General features: G+C 69.0%; 4 protein-coding genes across 8 annotated transcripts in view; all 4 read left to right on the forward strand.

Moving 5' to 3' along the window:
- Positions 1-882, forward strand: part of SEMA6B (semaphorin 6B) — a 23,302-nt gene extending 22,420 nt beyond the window's left edge. For all 4 annotated transcript variants that reach the window (XM_042795096.1, XM_042795094.1, XM_042795093.1 and 1 more), the window contains exon 17: positions 1-882. This exon is cut by the window's left edge and continues 243 nt beyond it. In XM_042795096.1, the coding sequence (XP_042651030.1) occupies positions 1-746 (746 nt within the window). In that variant the 3' untranslated portion in view covers positions 747-882.
- A 1,570-nt stretch (positions 883-2,452) lies between these two features.
- Positions 2,453-4,174, forward strand: LRG1 (leucine rich alpha-2-glycoprotein 1). The gene is made up of 2 exons (XM_042795107.1): positions 2,453-2,694; positions 2,873-4,174. The coding sequence occupies exons 1-2, from the start codon at positions 2,552-2,554 to the stop codon at positions 3,882-3,884; spliced, it is 1,155 nt and encodes a 384-aa protein (XP_042651041.1). The 5' UTR covers positions 2,453-2,551; the 3' UTR covers positions 3,885-4,174.
- Positions 4,175-4,812: 638 nt separating this feature from the next.
- LOC122153673 (perilipin-3-like) lies at positions 4,813-10,105 on the forward strand. The gene is made up of 8 exons (XM_042795106.1): positions 4,813-4,872; positions 5,953-6,011; positions 6,103-6,298; positions 6,774-6,856; positions 6,944-7,175; positions 7,755-7,930; positions 8,022-8,135; positions 9,373-10,105. Exons 2-8 carry the CDS (start codon positions 5,964-5,966, stop codon positions 9,778-9,780), a joined length of 1,257 nt encoding a protein of 418 aa, XP_042651040.1. The 5' UTR covers positions 4,813-4,872; positions 5,953-5,963; the 3' UTR covers positions 9,781-10,105.
- An 865-nt stretch (positions 10,106-10,970) lies between these two features.
- LOC116961830 (perilipin-3-like) lies at positions 10,971-13,994 on the forward strand. 2 transcript variants are annotated; one of them, XM_042795104.1, is made up of 8 exons: positions 10,971-11,037; positions 11,266-11,323; positions 11,555-11,750; positions 12,216-12,298; positions 12,389-12,686; positions 12,833-13,023; positions 13,116-13,238; positions 13,322-13,994. In XM_042795104.1, the coding sequence occupies exons 2-8, from the start codon at positions 11,273-11,275 to the stop codon at positions 13,664-13,666; spliced, it is 1,287 nt and encodes a 428-aa protein (XP_042651038.1). In that variant the 5' UTR covers positions 10,971-11,037; positions 11,266-11,272; the 3' UTR covers positions 13,667-13,994. The 2 variants fall into 2 exon arrangements, with proteins under 2 accessions (XP_042651038.1, XP_042651039.1); XM_042795105.1 differs by having other exon boundaries at positions 11,010-11,037; positions 12,216-12,686.
- The last annotated feature ends 2,429 nt before the right edge of the window (positions 13,995-16,423 follow it).

Here is a 16,423-nt window from a genome sequence, read left to right on the forward strand (position 1 = left end):
AACCCGGCGCCTTGCTGGCCCCGCTCATGCCCAACGGTTGGCCCAAGGAGTTGGGGAAAGTCACCCAACACGACCTGGATTCGGGGGTCCTGCCCACGCCGGAGCAGACCCCGTTGCAGCAGAAACGCTGCCCCGGCGCCCTCCAAAACTGCACCTGGGAGCAGAGTCACAACATCATCAACGCCGCATTGCGGGACCCCGGCGGATCCGGCACGACCGCTGCCGGCACCGGTCGGCTGCACGCTGGCTCTGGCCGCCCCGCTCGCGGCATCCCCCTCTCCTGCCACGCCATCCTGGTGGATCAGGAGCTGGAGGCCGAACTCAGCGACTCCTCGGGTGATGGGCATTGGGGTCGGGACCCCCAGGAGGGTCCCCGCACCCGGCAACACCCACCCACCGGCGCCCGCCGCCCGCCCCGCAGCTCCTACGGTGACTTCGCCGGCACGCCGCACCCCAGCCCCGACCGCCGACGGGTGGTTTCGGCACCCGGCGGGGAGGGGGGAGACTTTACCGAGGGGCCGCCCTGGCACCCCGAGCAGCTGAACTTTAACGCCAACAACGGCACGGGCCGCCCCGGCGCCCACCTCAAGAGGAACCACACGTTCAACAGCGGCGAGGTGCCGGCGGGGGGTTACGGGCGGCACGGCACGGCACCGCGGGCACCGGGCACTGGGCCCCCACGGGCGCTGACGGACCTGCACCACCTCCTGCGCTACGGCGTGGAGCGGACTCCCTCGGGAAAATAGGGTCCCACCCTGTGCGTGTGCGTGTGCGTGTGTGCGTGTGTGCGTGTGCGTGTGTGTGTCCCCAAGGCACTGATGGGGTCCCCCGGCTCCCCGGGGACAAGGGAGGGGGTGGCTGGGCATGGGGCGAGATGCTGCATGGGTGGAGGGGTGTGGGGGGGTGGGGGGCGCGGGGGTGGCACGGGTAAGGGGTGGGGGACAGGCACCCCCTTGGGTGCCCCCGGATAGGGTTTGGGGGTGTCCCTGTGTGGTGTGGGGCAGTGCCCCGCGCTCCGGCTGCTTTGCCCTGGGGGGGGGGGGGGGGGGGGGGGGTTGTCCATCCCGTCCCCTCCCCAGGTTGGACCCAGGGACCGCAGCACCCTGGGAGGGGGATCCCTGGGAGGCAGCAGGATGGACACACGGACACGGGCACAGCCGCAGCAGAGAAGGGCTGTGCACCCCCCACCCCCCCCCCACCCTGCAGCCCCTCCGCCCCAGCAGCGGTACCCAAGGACCCGGAATGGGGAGGGGAGGGGGGGGGCTTGTGGGTGCTGCCAGCACCCTGGGGACACCCGGCCAGGGGGGTGCGTTTGTTGCGGTGATGGGACACAGTGAACATTTGGGGTGCGGGGGGGGTGGGGGGCCTCCAAATATGTGTGATATCTGGGTACAGGGCACTCCCCCCCCCCCCCCCCCCCCCCCAGCCTGGGGTCAACCCCTGCCCAGTGCCAGCTTGTAGGGGGGGGCAGGGCTTATCCATTCCCCCTTCCCCCCCCCCCCCCCCCCCTCCTGGACAGCACAGCCGGGGTGTGGGGGCACCACTGGGGCTGAGGGGGTCCCCACCAAACCCACTCTCTGCTGGCAAAGGGTGCCCTTTGGGTGCCACCCCTGCCCGGCCGCGGGGTGGCAGGTCCCCGGGGGGAGGTGGCAGGTCCCCAGGGGGGTGGCAGGCTGTAAATAGGGTGGGGGGCGGCGGGTGCTCCCCCCCCCCCCCCCCACCTCCGCGGCCATGCATGCGGCCGCCCGCGGTCTGTACCCCGCGGCCCCAATAAACGCCCGTTTACCGGAGGCGACTCCCCCCGCTGCCTCCTCAGCACCTTCTTACCCACCGCCCCCCCCCCCCCGGGACCACCCGACCTCGTGGGGGACAACACTGGCTGGGGGGGTGCTGCTGGCCCGGGAAGGGGGGGGGGGGGGATGGGGATGGGGTGGACATGGGGTGCAGCTGCCTGGGGTCTCTAGGTGTGCAAACCCCCCGCGCGTGCACACCCCCACACCCCCCCCCATGTCACTCATGTCTCCATTCACTCCAACACCCCGCCCCCCGTGGGCACACACATATCCCGTTGCACACACACGTGTGCTTCCCCCCCCCCCCGCCCCCCATGCTCACACCCCCCTGTGCACCCCCCACCTTTGCTCACACACACCCCCACCACCACCACCGTGCACCCACACCACTCTGCTCCCACACCCTGTGCTCACCCCCCCCGGCTCCCCCCCACCCCCAGCACACCCCCCACCCGCTCCCAGCCCCTCTCCCATGCAACGAGTTCCTCCGTGCTCAGCCTGCAGCAGCCACGGGGCCCCACCGCTCCCCAGCACCCACGACGCGCCGTGCCTCAGTTTCCCCCGTGGGGGTGTACAGCACCACGTGCTGCCCGTGGTGTGGTGGGTGCTGGGGGGGGGGGGTGGGGTGTGTGTGTGTCTCATAAAATCCCTGAGAGGCATGAGGGTGGAAGGGGGTGGGGGGGGGGGGGGGTGTCAGTGCCGTGTCCCCTAAGAGCCACGGGGGACGTGGGGACGCCAGCACCCTGACCCTGCCCCGGATGCCGGCACCCTGCGAGCTGGCACCGAAGGCGGCGATTTCCCAACCGGCACGTGAGGCCAAGCCACCAACCCCCCCCCGGGGGGTGACAGCCACCGAGGAGCCAGGACGGTCCCCAAGGAGCCTCGCCGGCCGGTTGGGAAGGTGAGGACAGGGCTGGGGGGGCTCGGTGGGGTCGGGGGTGGGGGGGACACACATAGTGGGGGGTCAGGGCATCTTCCTGCCCACAGCCGTGGCCTGTGCACGCCAGGGCGGAGAGCCAGCCGCGGTGACGGAGCTTGCCCAACCCTCGGGTGACGATGGCCGCTTGCCCGCAGCCCAGCACCATGAGGGGCCGGATCCTGCCACCGCTGCTGCTGCTGCTGCTGCTGCCGCCTCCCGGCCCCGCCGCCCCGTGCTCCCCTCAACCCAACGCCACCCGTTTCGTCTGCACGGAGCCCACCCTGAGCACCTTCCCCACCGGGCTGCCCCCCACCACCTTGGCCATCTCGGTGGAGTTCACGGCGTTGGCCACCCTCCTCCCCACCGCCCTGGCTGGGCTGCCCCGGCTGCAAGAGCTCCACCTCTCCTCCAACCGCCTCACCACCCTCCCCGAAACCCTCCTGCGCCCCGTGCCCACCCTCCGCGTCCTCGACCTGACGGAAAACCTCCTGGCCGATCTCCCCGCCGGCATCTTCACCAGCACCGGCCACCTCCAGCACTTGGTGCTGCGGGGGAACCGGCTGCGGGTGCTGCGACCCGCCTGGTTCCGGCACCTTCCCCGGCTGCAGTGGCTCGACCTGGCTGCCAACGCGGTGGCAGAGGTGCCGCCGGAGGTTTTCGCCCCGCTGCGTTCCCTCCGTAGCCTGGATCTCTCCGGGAACCGCCTGGCATCGCTGGCACCGGGCGCGCTGGCCGGGCTGCGGGCGCTGGAGCGGCTCGACCTGGAGGGGAACGGGCTGGGCACGCTGCCGCCCGCCGCCTTCGCGCCCGCGCCCGCCCTGCGCTTCCTCTTCCTCCAGGATAACGCGCTGCAGGTGCTCCCCGCCGGCATCTTCCTCCCCCTGCGTCACCTCCGTGTCCTCGACCTGGCGCGTAACCGGCTGCGGGCGCTGGAGCTGCCCCCCCGGCCCCCCGGCCCCGCGTTGGACCTCGACATTTCGGGTAACCCCTGGGCCTGCGAGTGCCCGCTGCTGGCCACGCTGCGGCGGGTGGCCCCGCGGCTCGGTGCCACCCGTGACACCCTGTGTGCCAGCCCCGCGCACCGACGGGGACAGGAGGTGGCCGCCCTGAGCCGGGCTGGGGACACGGGCTGCGAGCCCAAGGGGGACGGGCAGCGTCCACCGGACCCCTAGGCAGGGGGCTTGGTGTCACCTCAGGAGCCTGGACATGTCACCTCCCTCCCTGCCACTCTGTCGCCAGCTGAGATGAGCTCTCCTGGGGAAACTGAGGCAGGGAGAGCGGGGTTGTGGCTGGCTCCAGCCCAAAGGCCCCTGTCCCCATCCTGTGACGCCCATCCCAGTGGCTCCCAGCCCCTTCCCACCTGGCTCAGACTGTCCCACATCCCTGTCCCCATCCAGCCTGGCACTGTCCCTGTCCCCACCCCACCAGAGCGCATTAAACACGGTCATTTGATGCCACCTCACACTTTCTCCTGTGTATTGTCCTAGGAAGTCCCCAGGCTTCCATGTCACCCAGCCGTGCCCGTCCCACACCCGCTGTGTCCCCTGCCCGTGCCCATTCCCAGCCTGCGCCCCACAGGGCCACCCCCTGGGATCACCCACCACCCTGTCCCACCCCCCCAGGCACGGCTCACCCCTGGGTGACACTGCTGTCCCCTGGCCTGAGCACCCACAGGGGCTGGTGGGCGACTTGGGGCCACGGGGCGGGGGGGGGGGGGGGTGTTCTGCTTGTCATGGGGACACCGGCTTGGGGACATTTGGCATGGGGACACATGGCCAGGGGACACTTGGCAGGGAGATGTTTGGCATGGGGACACCTCGTGTAGGGTCACCTGGGGTGGGGACACGGCGTGGGGCGGGGGGTCGGGCCCTGGCCGCCCACGCGGGACGGAGAAGGGGGGGGGGGTGTCCCCGCCGTTGCCTCCGGGGGCGCGGGACGTTGCGGAGCCTCCGGGGCAGGATCGGGCCCCCTCGGCCCCACGTGGCGGCACCCCCTAAAACCCGCCCCACCCCCCTCGGCCCGCCCCCCCCTTCTAATTGGTGGAGGCGCGTCCCGCCCCTTCGCTGATTGGCTCCCGCCGCCAACTATGAATCCGGCGCTGGGCGGGGACCGGGGATCGCGATCACGACCGGGGGTCGCGACAGACACCCCCCTCGCCCCGTAAGTACCATCCCCGGGATTTCCCGTTGGAGGGTGGAATGTGGGTGCTGGGGGGCTCCGCAGGTATCTGCGGGGGGGGGGGGGGCGGGTCCGGGGATCCCCGGATCGGGCCCCGCAGGGCCCGGGTGGGGGGCTCCGGGGGTGGGGGGGGGGTGGGGGGGCGGTGCTGAGAGCCCTGCGGCTTCAGGCAGGACACAGGGGCTGGGGGGGGGTTCCCAGGTGTCCCCTGCCTGTTCCCCCCCACCTCACCCCTTCGCGATGGGTGCCCCGGAGCACCCCAGGGACCCCGAGGGGACCTGCCCCCCCACCCCGGGACCTGCACCTCAGACACCCGAGGGGACACCCCCAGGAACCCGAGGGGACTTGCCCCCCCACTCCCCCTGCCTGCAGGCACACACCCCCCCCCCCCCAATATCTCCCCCAGGACTTGCCCCCCGGGGTGCACAGGGCCAGGCCGGGGGGGGGCAGCAGGACAGGGACTCTGCCCTGTCCCCCTGCGGGACCCAGGGCACAGCCGCGTGGCAGCGGGACACCCCAAAAAGCAGAGACTCTGCAGGGGAGGGGGGAGCCGGGGGGGGGGGGGGGCTGCCAGCTGCTCTGCTCCCAGCGGTGGGTCCTGGGGCTGCCCCAGCCGAGGTGACAGTGACTGGTGGCACGTCCCCACCGCAGGCTTGCGCAAGGTGAATCCAGCCCAGCTTCCGGCTGAATCACCCAAAAACCCTTTCTGGCCCCAAACCGGGATGGGAGAGTACCCAACCCCACCACATCCCAGCAGGGCAGGAGGCCAGCCCCATCCCCAAACCCCTTCCAGACCTCCCCCCCCCATGACACCCCCCACAAGCGGCTTGGAGGCCTCCAGCTTCCTCCCACTCCTGTCATGAGTTGATGGGTCTCAGCGCTCAGAGGAGTAGGGGCTGGGAGGGGGGGTGCTGGAGGGCTCAGCCCCACTATGTGCTGCTTTCCTCCGCACGGTGAGGGGCAGCCATGGGGCTCAGCAAGCCCGGGGAGGGGGGGGGGGGGAGTCCAAACCGGGCTCAGCCACCCACAGCACCCCCCCTGATCTTTCTCTTCCCGCTGCAGCCGCCGCTGCCATGTCGGCCGAAAACACCGTGCCAGCAGAGGATGGGCAGGAGCTGAAGGTAGGGGTGCAAGGAGAATTGGGGGGGGGGGGGGGGGTGTGTGCTGTGGGCATTGCTGGGGACCCCAGCTCACCACCACCACCCCCGGCAGAGCGTGGTGAGCAGGGTGGCCAGCCTGGCCCTGGTGAGCTGTGCCTGCGGCGCCGTCTCCACGGCGTACGCCTCCACCAAGGAGAGCCACCCCTACGTCAAGTCCGTCTGCGACGCCGCCGAAAAGGGGGTGAAGACGCTGACGGCGGCGGCGGTCAGCGGGGCCCAGCCCATCCTCACCAAGCTGGAGCCGCAGAGTGAGTGGGGCCGGGGCGAGGGGGGCAGCACCCCGTGAGTTTTGGGGTGCCCCAAAAGTGGCTCTAGCAGCGCTCTCGCAAAGCAGCAGGATAGGAAAAATCTGGTTTCATGTCTCCAGGTTATGCTGTCCGTGCATATGCGTGTAAAGGGCTGGAGAAGCTGGAGGAGAAGCTGGGGGGTGGGGGGCAGCACCCCGTGAATTTTGGGGTGCCCGAAAACCAGCCCTAGCAGAGCTCTTGCAATGCAGCAGGGTATTAAGACCCACTCTCATTTCTAGTTTCCCATTCTCATTTCTAGTTTCCACCGCCAACAAATACACCTGCAAAGGGCTGGATAAGCTGGAGGAGAAGCTGGGGGGGGGGGGGGCAGCACCCCATGAGTTTTGGGGTACCCCAAAAACAGTGCTCTTGCGAGGCAGCGGGATATAAAAAAAAAAAAAAAAAAAACAAACAACACTTCTTTTCACAACTTTAGTTTCCACCGCCAATGAATACGCCTGCAAAGGGCTGGAGAAGCTGGAGGAGAAGCTGCCCATCCTGCAGCAGCCCCCGGAGCAGGTAACGTCTGCCCTGGGGGTCACGGCGGGGGGGTCCAGCGCTGGGTGAGGTGCTGGGACGAGGCGTCCCTCTGCTGTCCCCTCCCAGGTGGTGGCAGGGACCAGGGAGCTGGTGTCGTCCACCATGAGCGGCGCGGTGGGCCTGGCCCGCGGCGCGGTGCGGGGCGGCGTGGAGAGGACGCGCTCGGCGCTGAGCACCGGCGTCAGCACCGTGGCTGGCTCCCGCGTGGGCCGGCTACTGGCCACGGGGGTGGACGCGGTGCTGGGGAAATCGGAGGAGCTGGTGGAGTGGTACCTGCCCGGGACGGGCGAGGAGCTGGGTGAGTGCCGACCGCGCCGCGCCGGAAACCGTATCCTAAATTTGAGGGTGCCCACCAGCCCCTCGGGACTCCCGTCTCATTGCTCAGCACCGGCCCAGCATCGCTTGCACCCAGCGCCCCTGCTTAGCCCCCCGCCGTGGTGCCAGGGCCGTGCCCCACGCAGCGCCCACGGCCACCGTGGCACCCCGCAGGGGACGGTCCCCGCTCAGCCGGAACCCGAAGCCGGGGAAGGCGGCGGTGGGTGAACTCTCACCTGGAAACCAGAAAGCAAATATAGCCCCGTGCCACCCACCCTGGGTATTTATAGCTCGGCACGGGATAGCGGTGGGCAGAGCTGGCCCCGTGTCACAGCAGAGGTGACCGGAGAGGCCACCTGACTCTTCGGTGACACCTCCCCATGACCTGACGGCCAAACATCCCGTGGGTGGGCGCCCCTGTGTCCCCACGATGGGGCGCGGGGGTTGGGAGTTCACCCCAGCACCGGCTGGTGGGATGCTCCGGTGCCCGGCGCGGGATGGTCCGTCCCCGGGGTTCTCACCCCCCCCCGGGGTTCTCACCCCCCCCCCGGTGGTCCCGCAGCGGCAGAGGTGACCACGCCGGAGCGGCAGGGACGGCGGCAGAGCTGCTTCGTCCGCGTGGGCTCGCTCTCGGCCAAGCTGCGGCACCGAGCCCTGCGGCGCTCGCTGGGTGAGCTGCAGCGGGCACGGCACAGCGCCGAGCGGGTCCTGGCCCAGCTCCACCACATCATCGAGCTGGTAAGGATGAGGGCAAGGGACTGTGCCAGCCCCGGGACCCCCCCCGGCACCCCCCCCGGCGTGCTCCCGCCTCGCTGTCCCTTCCCTGCAGATGGAGCAGGGGCGGGAGGGCACGGACGGGCCCCTGTCCGGCACCCGGCAGCATCTCCACCGCATGTGGCTGGAGTGGAGCCAGCAGGATGCTGTGCCCATGGAGGAGGGCCAGGTATGGGGTGGGGGGGACACCGAGGTATTGGGAGGGGTGAGAGGGGGGCCATGCCTCTGGAGGACACGGAGGTGTGGGGTAGGGGGCCATGCCCGTGGAGGGGACCAAGGTATGGGGCAGGGGTACCAAGGGAAGACAGAGGATGGGCTGGGGTGGGGGGCTGTGCCCGGGGAAAACTGGGGTACAGGGGTGGGGGTTGTGTCGGTGGAGGACACCAAGGAGTGGGGTGGGGGCCTTGCCCGTGGAGGATACAGAGGTGTGGGGTGGGGGTCCATGCCTGTGGAGGAGACCAAGGTATGGGGTGGGGGTTGTGCCCGTGGAGGACACTGAGGTGTGGGGTAAGGGGCACATGCCTGTGGAGGACACTGAGGCATGAGGTGGGGGCCATGCCCACGGCGAAGACCAAAATGTGGGGCAGGGGTACTCAGGGAAGACACTGAGGTATGGGCTGCGGTGGGGGGCTGTGCCCGGGGAAAACAGTGGGGTACGGGAGTGGGGGTTGTGCACGTGGAGGAGACCAAGGGGTGGGGTGGGGGCCTGTGCCTGTGGAGGACACAGAGGTGTGGGGTGGGGGTCCATGCCTGTGGAACACACGGAGATATGGGGTAGGAGGCCATGCCCATGGAGGGGACCAAAATGTGGGGCAGGGGTACTCAGGGAAGACACTGAGGTATGGGCTGGGGTGGGGGGCTGTGCCTGGGGAAGGCAGTGGGGTACGGGATGGGGGTTGTTGTGGAGGACACAGAGGTATGGGGTGGGGGGCCGTGCTCATGGTGAAGGCCAAAATATGGGGCAGGGGTACTCAAGGAAGACACTGAATATGGGCTGGGGTGGGGGGCCATGACCCGGGAAGACAGTGGGGTGCGGGACTGGGGGTTGTGCTTGTAGAGGAGACCAAGGGGTGGGGTGGGGGCCTGTGCCCGTGGAGGACACAGAGGTGTGGGGTGGGGGTCCATGCCTGTGGAGGAGACCAAGGTATGGGGTGGGGGTTGTGCCCATGGAGGTAACTGAGGTGTGGGGTGGGGGCCTGTGCCCTTGGAGGACACCGAGGTGTGTGTGGGGGTCCATGACTGTGGAAGATGGAGGTATGGGGAGGGGGTTGTGCCCTTGGAGGACACGGAGGTATGGAGGGGGGGGGGTGGGGGGTGGTCCACGCCTGCGGAGGGACACCAAGGTACAGGGGGGTCCAGGCCGGGCAGGGGGACCATGGCACCCCAAGGCCCCCACTGCCTTGCAGGTGGAGGCGCGGACGCTGGCCATGCTGCGTGGGCTCCTGCGCCAGCTCCACGCCGCCTGCACCCGCCTGGCCGCCGCCGCCCGGGTTTTACCCACCAGCGTGCAGGAGACGGCGGGACACGTCCGGCACGGCGTGGAAGGGGTACAGGCTACCCTCTCCCACGCCCACTCCTTCCACGACCTGTCGGATTTGGTGCTGGCGCAGAGCCGGGAGACGATGACGCGGGCGCAGTTGAGCATCGACGATATGCTGGAGTACGTGGGGCAGCACGCGCCCCTGCCCTGGCTGGTGGGACCCTTCGCCCCAGCCCTGGTGGAATATCCGGAGGATGTCCCCCTGGAAATGGCCAAATGGGAGGGTTGTATCACCGTGGGGGGGACGCACCAGGTCCCCGCCACCCCCCCGTGACTCTGCAGCCAAGCGCTGAGCCACCGGCGCAACGCCAAACCGGGGGAGCGCCCACCCCACCCGCAGCAGTGAACCCCATCCCCGCCGGGGGGGGGGGGGACACACGAGGTGACGATGGACTCGGTGACCCGGCGCGGGACCCCCCGATGCTGCAGCTGGGGACTTGTTCTGGGAGTGGGGGGGGGGGGGGGGGGGGACGGGGGGCACGTGGGGGACCTGTGCCTGTCCGGGATTCCCCGCGCTGTCCCCGAGCCGGCGGAGCGTTGGAATTTCTTGTCTTCAAAGCACTTTAAAGAGGAAGAAAACGACTTTTTAGGCCTTAAAATGACTCAGCCTGTAGCGGTGGCTGCGGTGGAGCCACCACGTCGTGGGGGGGGGGGGGGGTGGGGGGTGGTGGCAGAGATGGGGGCACAGGGTGACCCCACGGGGAAGGTTTTGCTGGTGGGGTGCTGGGATGGGGAGAGCGGGGCGGGTGCTGGCGGGGCGCTGGGATGGGGGGTGCCAGCGGGGTGCCGGGGCGGCTGGACTGTGAACCGCGGCCGTGTGGCACCGAACTTTGTCCCGGTTATCACCGCGTGGGGCTGGGCCCGGGGGTATCCCCGACATTTCAGGCGCAGCGTGGCCACGGCACCCAGTGGGGTGGCACCAGGACCCCCAGGACTGGGCGTCCTCCTGCCGCCAGCACCCACTGGGACCATTCTGACCTTCACTGGGCAAGTTGAGGAGCGGGGGGGGGGGGGGCAGGAACACGGGGAGCCCCGTGCTGGGGGGTCCCCGCTAAGGGGAGGGTGGGCTTGAGGGGGGGGGGAGTTAGTGCCTGATCTGTGCCGGGGGGGGGGGGGTGTCGGTGCGGGTGTGGCCTGGGGGAAGGGGAGTCGATGTCGTGGCGGGGGGGGGGGGGGGTCGGGGGGTCGGTCCTGGGGGGGAGATCCGGTCCCGGGGGGGTGCGGGGGATCCGGTCCCGGGGAGGGGAATCCTGTCCCGGGGGTATCAGTGCACTCCGGTTCCGCGGGGTGGGGGGGGTGGTGGTGGTGTTGGTGCAGCTCGACCTGCGGGAGGGGATTGGGGGGGGGGGGGGGGAGGGGGGGGGGGCCGGTCCCGGTCTCGGTCCCGGGAGGGGTCGGTGCTCCCGGACCGCCCCGGGCCGGCCCCGGCAGGGCGGATCCCGGTCACATGCGCTCGGGGCCGGGCTCCGGGGCTATAAAAGCCGGTGGGGAGGGAGCGGGGCGAGCCGAGAGCCCAGCGTCACCTCCGGAGGTGAGCCCGGTCCCGGTCCCGGTCCCGGTCCCGGTCCCGGTCCCGGTCCCGGTCCCGGTCCCGGTCCCGGTCCCGGTCCCGGTCCCGGTCCCGGTCCCGGTCCCGGTCCCGGTCCCGGTCCCGTCTTAGAGAGGGGAGTAACTTTGCGATTCCCCCACCCTGAGGGTGAGTGGGGGGGGGGGGGGCGTTGAGGGGGGAAAGCTCTGACCCCACTCGTGATTTCCCCAGCCCCGCCATGGCCACCAGCGAGCCCGGGACGGCGCAGCCCAAGGTGGAGGAGCAGCAGGTCAGCGGGGACAAGGGGGGGGGCTTGGGGTGGGGGTGTCCGGGGGGGGGGGGTCCTTGCTTGGGGACAGGACTCTGGGTTATATCCTACCCTTGGGTGGGCTCCGAGAGCCCTTGGAGTACCTTAAAGTCATCCTCGGATGGGTTGCCCCCCCATCCCCTATGAGATTTGGGGGTCCAGCACCTCCCTCACCCCCCTCCCCGCCTCATCCCGGCCCCTCTGCGCCCCCAGAGCATCGGGACACGGGTGGCCAGCCTGCCTCTGGTGAGCTCTGCCTACGACATGGTCTCCACGGCGTACGCCTCCACCAAGGAGAGCCACCCCTACGTCAAGTCCGTCTGCGACGCCGCCGAAAAGGGGGTGAAGACGCTGACGGCGGCGGCGGTCAGCGGGGCCCAGCCCATCCTCACCAAGCTGGAGCCGCAGAGTGAGTGGGGCCGGGGCGAGGGGGGCAGCACCCCGTGAGTTTTGGGGTGCCCCAAAAGTGGCTCTAGCAGCGCTCTCGCAAAGCAGCAGGATAGGAAAAATCTGGTTTCATGTCTCCAGGTTATGCTGTCCGTGCATATGCGTGTGTAAAGGGCTGGAGAAGCTGGAGGAGAAGCTGGGGGGTGAGGGGCAGCACCCCGTGAATTTTGGGGTGCCCGAAAACCAGCCCTAGCAGAGCTCTCACAATGCAGCAGGGTATTAAGACCCACTCTCATTTCTAGTTTCCCATTCTCATTTCTAGTTTCCACCGCCAACAAATACACCTGCAAAGGGCTGGATAAGCTGGAGGAGAAGCTGGGGGGTGGGAGGCAGCACCCCGTGAATTTTGGGGTGCCCAAAAACCGGCCCTAGCAGAGCTCTCACAATGCAGCAGGGTATTAAAACCCACTTATTTTCTCATTTCTAGTTTCCACCGCCAATGAATACGCCTGCAAAGGGCTGGATAAGCTGGAGGAGAAGCTGCCCATCCTGCAGCAGCCCCCGGAGAAGGTAGTGGGGTGGGGTGGGGAGGACAAACATGCTCAAGGTCCACCCCCCCACCACCACTTGCTTAGCAGAGGGTTGTCCTCCCTCTCCCAGCTCATCTCGGACACCAAGCAGCTGGTGACCTCCACGGTGACAGGGGCCAAGGATGTCCTGACCAGCACCGTGGCCGGGGCCAAGGACGCGGTGACCAGCCGGGTGACAGGTATGATGGACGTGACCAAAGGCGCCGTACAGGGCAGCGTGGAGTTGACCAAGTCGGCGGTGAGCAGTGGTGTCAACACCGTCATGGGCTCGACCGTGGGCCAGATGGTGGTGAGTGGGATGGGCTCCATGCTGGAGAAGTCGGAGGAGCTGGTGGACCATTACCTGCCCATGACGGATGAGGAACTGGGTAAGGAGCTGATATCAACCCCCTGGAGATGTGTCATGGGCAGGGGGTCCCCTTGGAGAGGGGTGGGTAGAGCCTGGGCAGGGCGATGCCGGCTCTACAATGGGTTTGGCGGTGGTGGGGCCACCTCAGCAGCTCCTCTCCTGCAGCCAAGCTGGCCACGGCCGTGGAGGGCTTCGAAACGGAGCAGCAGAAGCAGCAGCAGAGCTACTTCGTGCGCCTGGGCTCCCTCTCGACCAAGCTGCGGCACCGAGCCCTCCAGCACTCGCTGGGCAAGCTGCAGAGCGCCCGCCGCAGCAGCCAGGATGTGCTGGCCCAGCTCCAGCGCACCCTTGACCTGGTAGGACCCATCCCCACGTGTCCCCCTCCCCTCCCCACGCCACCCTGGGGCTGCAGCAGAGCACCCACGCCGGGCTCTGCCTCTCCTCCCAGGTGGAGCACCTCAAGCAGGGCATGGACCAGAAGCTGCAGGGAGGGCAGGAGAAGCTGCAGCAGATGTGGATGGAGTGGAGCAAGAAGCAACCGGGCGGTGGCAAGGACATGGTGCCACCGGAGGTAGGTGGCAGGCGGAGGGTCCCTGGGGTCACCCGGTGTCCCCTCACCCCTCATCATCACCCCTTTCTGTGTCCCCCCCACAGCCGGTGGAGTCGGGCACGCTGGCCCTGCTGCAGGGCTTGACGCAGCAGCTCCAGAGCTCCTGCCAGCCCTTGGTGTCCAGCCTCCAGGGCCTCCCCGCCAGCATCCAGGAGAAGGCAGGGCAGGTCCGGCACAGCGTGGAGGAGCTCCGGGCAGCCCTGGCCTCTGCTGCCTCCCTCCAGGACGTGACGGGCAGCGTGCTGGCCCGAGCCCGGGCCCATGCCACCAAAGCTCGCCAGCTGATGGACGAGCTGGTGGAGCACGTGGCCCACAACACCCCCCTGACCTGGCTCGTGGGACCCTTTGCCCCCTCGGGCCAGAACCTGGTGGACCTGGAGATGAAGTAGCATCTTCAGGAGTGGGGTGATGGTGGCTCCCCCTCTCCCCAAGCCTCACTAGGAGCATCTACTAATCCCTGCCTGGCCCACCTTGCCTGTAACCTTAGTGCCTGCCTGTACAGGGGCTCCCTCCTCCCTGCCCCACGTGTGGCTCTGTCCCTTGTCACCTGTGCCAGGGAGGTGCAGTAACGTGCCTTGGTACCCTCGAGTGCCTCCTGGGGTCACCTCCAGCCCTGGGCTGGATCCCCAGTGTCCCCTTGTCCTTGGTGCTTTCAAGCCCCTGGTCTTGGAGGGTTGGGGACAGCGCATGAAGCAATAAACTCCGGTTAGTTTTGCACTGGATTGAGTTTTCTTTGTGGGGGGGGTGTGTGGTAGTGGGGTTCCCATAGCTGCATCCACCCCAGGTAGGGGCTCGGTCTTGGATGATGTCATCGCCCTGTGTGACCTCACAGGGACTGTGGCTTCTATTGGTGTCACGGGAGGGGACAGCCCGGTGCTGAGCCCACAGGCCACCAGCCTCTTTCCACCTCCTCTCATCCCTAAGCAGAGCTCATGGCTGAGGGTGAGTGAAGGGGCTCTGGATCCTCCTGCCCCCCACGGCCTCCAGGGCCCCCCCAAACCCCTTCCATAACTCAGTGAGACCCCCAGCCTGTCCCCTGCCTTGGTGGGACCAGGGGTGAGGGGATTAGGGTTGTCCTGGAGCAGGATGCCCCCCAGGCTCATCCTGGCGGGGGTTCAGGTACAGCCCCTGGTCCTGGCAGCAGGGTCTGGGGGGGCTGGTGGTGTAGGGCAGGACCTGCTGCCTGCCGGGAGCAATGGGCAGCACCCTGTGGCCCCCATCCCATGCACTGGACCCCAGTGATCACCCACCCACCCCCCTCAGTGATCATGGCCCCTGGGCACCATCCAGGGGCTGGCAGCAGCAGGTTGGGACTGGGTGTAGGGGTCAGCTAGACCCCAGGGACCCCCACCCCCAGCATGGCTCAGCCCCTCGCCCCACACAGCTTCCCTTGCATCCCAGATGAGATGGGGATCGAGGCAAACACGGGCCCCATCCTGACCACCACCCCCTCCATCTGTCCCGTGAGCACAACTGGGCCCAGAGATGACACTGGGGCTCCATGGCATCTGCCTGCACCCCGGGTGTCAGCGCTGCGTCCCCTCTTGCAGGCAGTGCCACCTGGGACCCCAGGGAGGAGGCCACCCCACAGCCATCCCAGCAGGTACCCCCGCCCCAGGGGCTGCACCCTTGCTTGGGGACCCACGGGACCCTGGAGGGGACCGTGCCGGGGTGCCAGGGGCGTGTGTCTCACGGAAGCCCCCGTGCGCCCCAGGCTGCTGCAAGCTCTGCCCCGAGGGGCCCCCCCACGCAGCCAGGAGTCCCCGAGGACACCGGTGCCATCATCTCCTCGGTCGTGGCCACCATCCTCTGCCCCTTGCTGGCCCCCATGACAAGAGGGCTCTTCTGCCCCACCGTGGAGCAGGAGCTGAAGTGTTACCTGTCCCTGGGCGAGAGGCAGGCGGGTGAGAGACCCCAGGGTGCTGCTGGGGGGGTCCCCCACATCCCCTTTGCCCCAGGAAGCTGCTGGGGACCAGGACCCCCAGCACCCTGCCTCCAGCCCCTCTTCCCCTGCAGTGGACGGGGCTGCGGAGGGGCCAGGTTCGGCCCCAGCCGGGGGTCTCGGGCCCAGCCGCCGCGTTCCCCTCGTCTCCCTCCCCGGTGACGCCAGGATCCGAGCCGTGACCTTGGTGCAGCAGCTCCGGCAGAAGCAGCTGGACACCCACCACCACCTCACCCAGCTCCAGCGCATCCTCGACGTGGTGAGTCACCACTTCACGGTGCTGAGGCGGGGCGAGGGTTGGGGGGGGGGGTGTCCCCACTGTGCCCCGGGACCACCCCCCACCCCCTCCATGCCCACGGTGCCATTCCTCCCGCAGATGAAGGCCCTGGAGGAAGGCTTGGAGGAGCTGCTCTGCACCAGCCAGGAGCTGTGGGCTTGCAGGAACCGGGCGCAGGCGGACCCCAGCCCACACCCTGCCTGTCCCACCCCCCAGGCAAGGCCGGCCGAGGGGTGCAGGACCCCCGCCAAGGGGTGCAGGACCCCCGCGAGGCCGCCGGGGCAGGCGCTGGCCGCGGGTCGGCTGCTGGCGGGGCGGTTGCAGGGTTTTTTGGTGGAGCTGCGGGCTCGGGTCGGGGAGCTGCGGGCCCCGCTGCAGCTGGCAGCGCGGCGAGGCACCGCCGAGCTCCGCGGCGTTTTCAGCCGAGCCGGGTGGCTGTGGGAGCCGCTGGGGACAGTGGTGGCCCGAGGACGCGAGGTGATGGCCCAGGCCTGGGAAGCACTGGTGGCATTCCTGCTCCAGCACCCCGCAGTGCCGTGGCTGGAGGATGCTCCCGAGGTTGCCGGAGCGGCCGCACTACTCCCCACCCCACCGCAGCCCCAAACTTAGGGGTGGCCCCGGTTCGAGCAGCCGGGGCCGACCCCGTGTGCGGGGCTGAAAGCCTGATGTGTTCCTCGGTGGCACCAACATGGCCCTGCTCACCTTCACGTTTGTGTCTTGGCGTTCTTCCGTCCCACCCCTGGGGCTGCCATCTGCAACCCTGGGGGCTGAAAGAGCCAAAGGCCGGGGGGGTGGGGGAGCTAGCTGGGGGGGGGGGAGAGGACAGACAAACAGACCTTGTATCTGCCTTTAAATCCCCCCCCGACGCAGAGTGATGGCCCGAGGTGGGGAGGGGGTTCACACAAGCCCCTTGCTGAGGCAGTGCAG

This window comes from Tyto alba, unplaced genomic scaffold, assembly GCF_018691265.1.
Source record: "Tyto alba isolate M040663 unplaced genomic scaffold, T.alba_DEE_v4.0 Super-Scaffold_20000042, whole genome shotgun sequence".
NCBI classification, from domain to species: domain Eukaryota; kingdom Metazoa; phylum Chordata; class Aves; order Strigiformes; family Tytonidae; genus Tyto; species Tyto alba.

Coding starts and splice junctions, on each gene's coding strand:
- LOC116961830 (XM_042795105.1), top strand. CDS start 11,273: ATGGCCACCAGCGAGCCCGGGACGGCGCAGCCCAAGGTGGAGGAGCAG. Junction 11,751..12,215: donor CACCAAGCTGGAGCCGCAGA/GTGAGTGGGGCC, acceptor TCTCATTTCTAG/TTTCCACCGCCAATGAATAC. Junction 13,024..13,115: donor TCCAGCGCACCCTTGACCTG/GTAGGACCCATC, acceptor CTCTCCTCCCAG/GTGGAGCACCTCAAGCAGGG.
- LRG1 (XM_042795107.1), top strand. CDS start 2,552: ATGCCGGCACCCTGCGAGCTGGCACCGAAGGCGGCGATTTCCCAACCG. Junction 2,695..2,872: donor CTCGCCGGCCGGTTGGGAAG/GTGAGGACAGGG, acceptor CCCGCAGCCCAG/CACCATGAGGGGCCGGATCC.
- LOC122153673 (XM_042795106.1), top strand. CDS start 5,964: ATGTCGGCCGAAAACACCGTGCCAGCAGAGGATGGGCAGGAGCTGAAG. Junction 6,012..6,102: donor AGGATGGGCAGGAGCTGAAG/GTAGGGGTGCAA, acceptor CACCCCCGGCAG/AGCGTGGTGAGCAGGGTGGC. Junction 7,931..8,021: donor TCCACCACATCATCGAGCTG/GTAAGGATGAGG, acceptor CCTTCCCTGCAG/ATGGAGCAGGGGCGGGAGGG.